The sequence below is a fragment of the Lipotes vexillifer genome, unplaced genomic scaffold, assembly GCF_000442215.2.
Source record: "Lipotes vexillifer unplaced genomic scaffold, Lipotes_vexillifer_v1.1 scaffold402, whole genome shotgun sequence".
NCBI lineage: Eukaryota > Metazoa > Chordata > Mammalia > Artiodactyla > Lipotidae > Lipotes > Lipotes vexillifer.
Window position 1 is genome coordinate 532005 of NW_006798409.1, and position 2986 is coordinate 534990.

A 2986-nucleotide genomic window follows, 5' to 3' on the forward strand; every position below is an offset into this window, starting at 1 on the left:
CATCTCTTTCTGAGTTCAGGTAAGAGGTTCGCCCAGCTTTTGTAAGTTCCACAGCCATGTGAGGTCTCGGCTTTGCAGGCTGCTAACATCTAGTTCCGTAAAGTAGAAAGTAAGAACTGCTCATCTCGATGATCGGGAGCAAGATAGCTTTGCGTGTCATGTGACAGTGACTGAACGGGCAGAGACCCTGGCAAAAAAAAAGAGTGCTTCGTTGCCACCCAACCCTGCAGAACACCAGAAGAATATTGAAGGTTTAACTCCACACCACAAAACTCAGCTGTTCCTTGGAGAAGTTCAAAGAAGCTGAGCTAGGATCAGATTTAGGAAACGGACCCAGGAAGATGCTCCCTTGACCAGGACTCAGTTCAGTGTTCAGAGTCCCAGGGGGTTCTTAAGAGTGTCTTGAGTTAAATCCACCCAAATTCCCAGAAAAGCTCCCAGCATCCTTCACAGACGGAGCCTTGCATCCAACTGCCTTCCGGTTTGCACCTGGAGACCTGACGTGCAGACCAAGGGCACGTGGAGCTGACAGGCGGGGTTGCCACAGACGGCTGGGAGGAAATGCCATACTCTCGGGGTCCCCCGCTCAGCAGAGTGGCCAGCGAGTCTGTACAGTGGACCAAGCTTCACAGCGATTTCTGAGCCAAATCTTGAAAGGCTGATTGCTGTCTCGAGCTGGGTGTCTCTGGGGGGCTGAGCTGCAGCCACTGTGGAGGTGTCTTCTGGCACGTGAGTTGAGGGCCAAGCTGCTAACACGGTCTCTGGCCGGCCAGACCCACTGCAGTGAACAAAGGGAGCTGGGGGCACATTGGTTCACCCCAGTCTCTGCATTAAAAGGCACAGGAATGGGATTTGAGGAGGAGGGGACTCGAGCAAGGGACTGACAGACGCCAGCAGCAAGGCTTCCCTCGGAGCCTCCCGCACCACCGTCCTCTCCCAAGAGGCAGCACACAGGGGTGTACTGAGAGGTGGGATCTCATCCCTGCTCCAGTGTCTGCTGGCTGTAATCCTTGGGACAGGCCCGCGTGCTTCTCTAAGCTGCTGTTTCCTTGTGTGTGAGATGGGGTGCTAACACCCACCACTCCGTATGGATGCTGACCCCTGACATGAGAAAATGCAGGCATACATCACTTAGTGCAACAGGGTAGGTACTCAAGAGAGAGTACTTGTTATGGCTTTGGGGCACCAAATGGGGATGCATCAGCGGTGGCATTCACATTTAGATTCAGAAGCCTTCAGGATATCACCCTCACTCTTTGGCCTCTTCCTTCCTTACTCCCTCCCTACCCCAGGAGTCTCAGCCGTGCCATCCAAGATCTTTCAAAAACCATCACCGTGGGCTGCCTGGTGTGTGTCCAGATGTTCCACTGGGCTCCCTTCAGATATCTGGACACTCTTCCTCCAGGGAACTTTCCAGAGCCTGCCAATACAGCAGGATATTGTGAGGCTTGATATGATGGCAGGCCACGATCTTCTTGTAACGGCATATGGTGAAGGGTAACCCATTGGGGAAGAAAGTCTGCTTGGAGTGAAGCTCCTCTAGCTTGATTTGAAGTTTTTCCAGGCAGAGCCCCACAAAGACATCTTCCAGTTTAATGAACGGGACACTTTCAGCAACGTTGTACACCTGGCCCGCCACATCGCTAGAGAAAACATAGCCAACACCGGAGCAAAAGGGCGGGTACTTGTCCCACGGATATTCGAATTTACTAACAAACCACTTATTATACCTTTTCCTGATTGGGTATTCGTTTAGTTTTAAGAAGCCGGTGAAAAACCGAGTTGTTCTATTTTTCTTCAGGAGCAGTTCAGTCAGATAGTAGATGTTGACAAACATGTCAGAGTCTGTTTTCATCACGAAAGATGCCTGCGGACAAAAGCGGTAGATCCACTCCATACCCATCATGGTCTTTAGAGTTAGATTGAAATAAACATCCATGAAGTCCTTCTGGATAATATCGTGATATTGCTGGCTCTCCTGGGCCACTGCCCTCGACATGTCCTTACTGGGGGTGGTTCCCAGGAGGAAGAATGTTTTTATTCGTTTTCCCCTCACGACCTTTTCTCTCCCCCACGTGCTCCGGATGACCGAGCGGGCAAACATCTGCTCGTGGGATGAAGTAACCAGCAGGACAAGGAAGGGGGGGTCCTGCCTGCAGTCTACATCTGGGAGCTGAAGGAAGCTCCCACCTTCGTTCTTGAAAACCAATGGTTCGCCTTTAAAAGGACTCAGACCATCCAGGCTAAAATACAGACAAAGGGCTCCCAGGACCACCAGGGAAATATAAATCCATCTCATCTTCACATAAGCCATCTGAAAGGAACAAAGTCAAATGGTTAGCCCTCAAAAGCAGGAGTGCCTGTTTAGCTTTACCCTGGGAGGCTGAGATGGAGGACAAGACCTATGTTTCATGGCTCAGGTTTTAGAAGCTCTGGAATCTTGCTGCAGACAGAAGTGGAGAACCATGGTTCCACAGAGAGGCAGAGACGGCTGCCAGCATCTCTCACCCCCTAGCGGAAGATCAGGCTCAGCCAGCCCTTCACCGATGGGAGCCTCACATTCCTTACCTAGAAGGGTATGGAAACACACGGCTCACTAGGTCCGTCCTTCCGGTTCTGCGCTTCTCTGACTCCATAGCGACATCCAGCTAGAGAACCTGCAAGGCTAGACCTAAATGTACAGGCCACTGGCATTCTTCTCTGATTGATTTAAGCACCACTTCGTCACTCCCAGAAGGAAGCAAGACCAGTCTTCAGATGTGCACAGCTACCTTGGAATTCCGTATCTGCTAGCAGTGGCCGTTTTTTGTTTTGTTTTGTTCTGTTTTTAGGTTACTGTTTAAATCTCCTGATTCTTTTATCTTTTGCTCACCTCTTTTATTCTCCACAAATTCGGGATCATCCATGTCAGTGTTATAACATTAAGAAAGCAAATAACTCACTCTTTTCCTGGGTAAGATGAACCTCTGGGTTGAAAGCTAAGCCA

The 2986-nt window shown here is 50.3% G+C and overlaps 1 protein-coding gene across 1 annotated transcript; it reads right to left on the minus strand.

Annotated features, from left to right (window-relative positions):
* Positions 1–1378: 1378 nt before the first annotated feature.
* On the minus strand, positions 1379–2314 carry B3GALT5 (beta-1,3-galactosyltransferase 5). Its single transcript, XM_007470503.1, has one exon. The coding sequence runs from the start codon at positions 2312–2314 to the stop codon at positions 1379–1381; it is 936 nt and encodes a 311-aa protein (XP_007470565.1).
* Between the last annotated feature and the right edge of the window lie 672 nt (positions 2315–2986).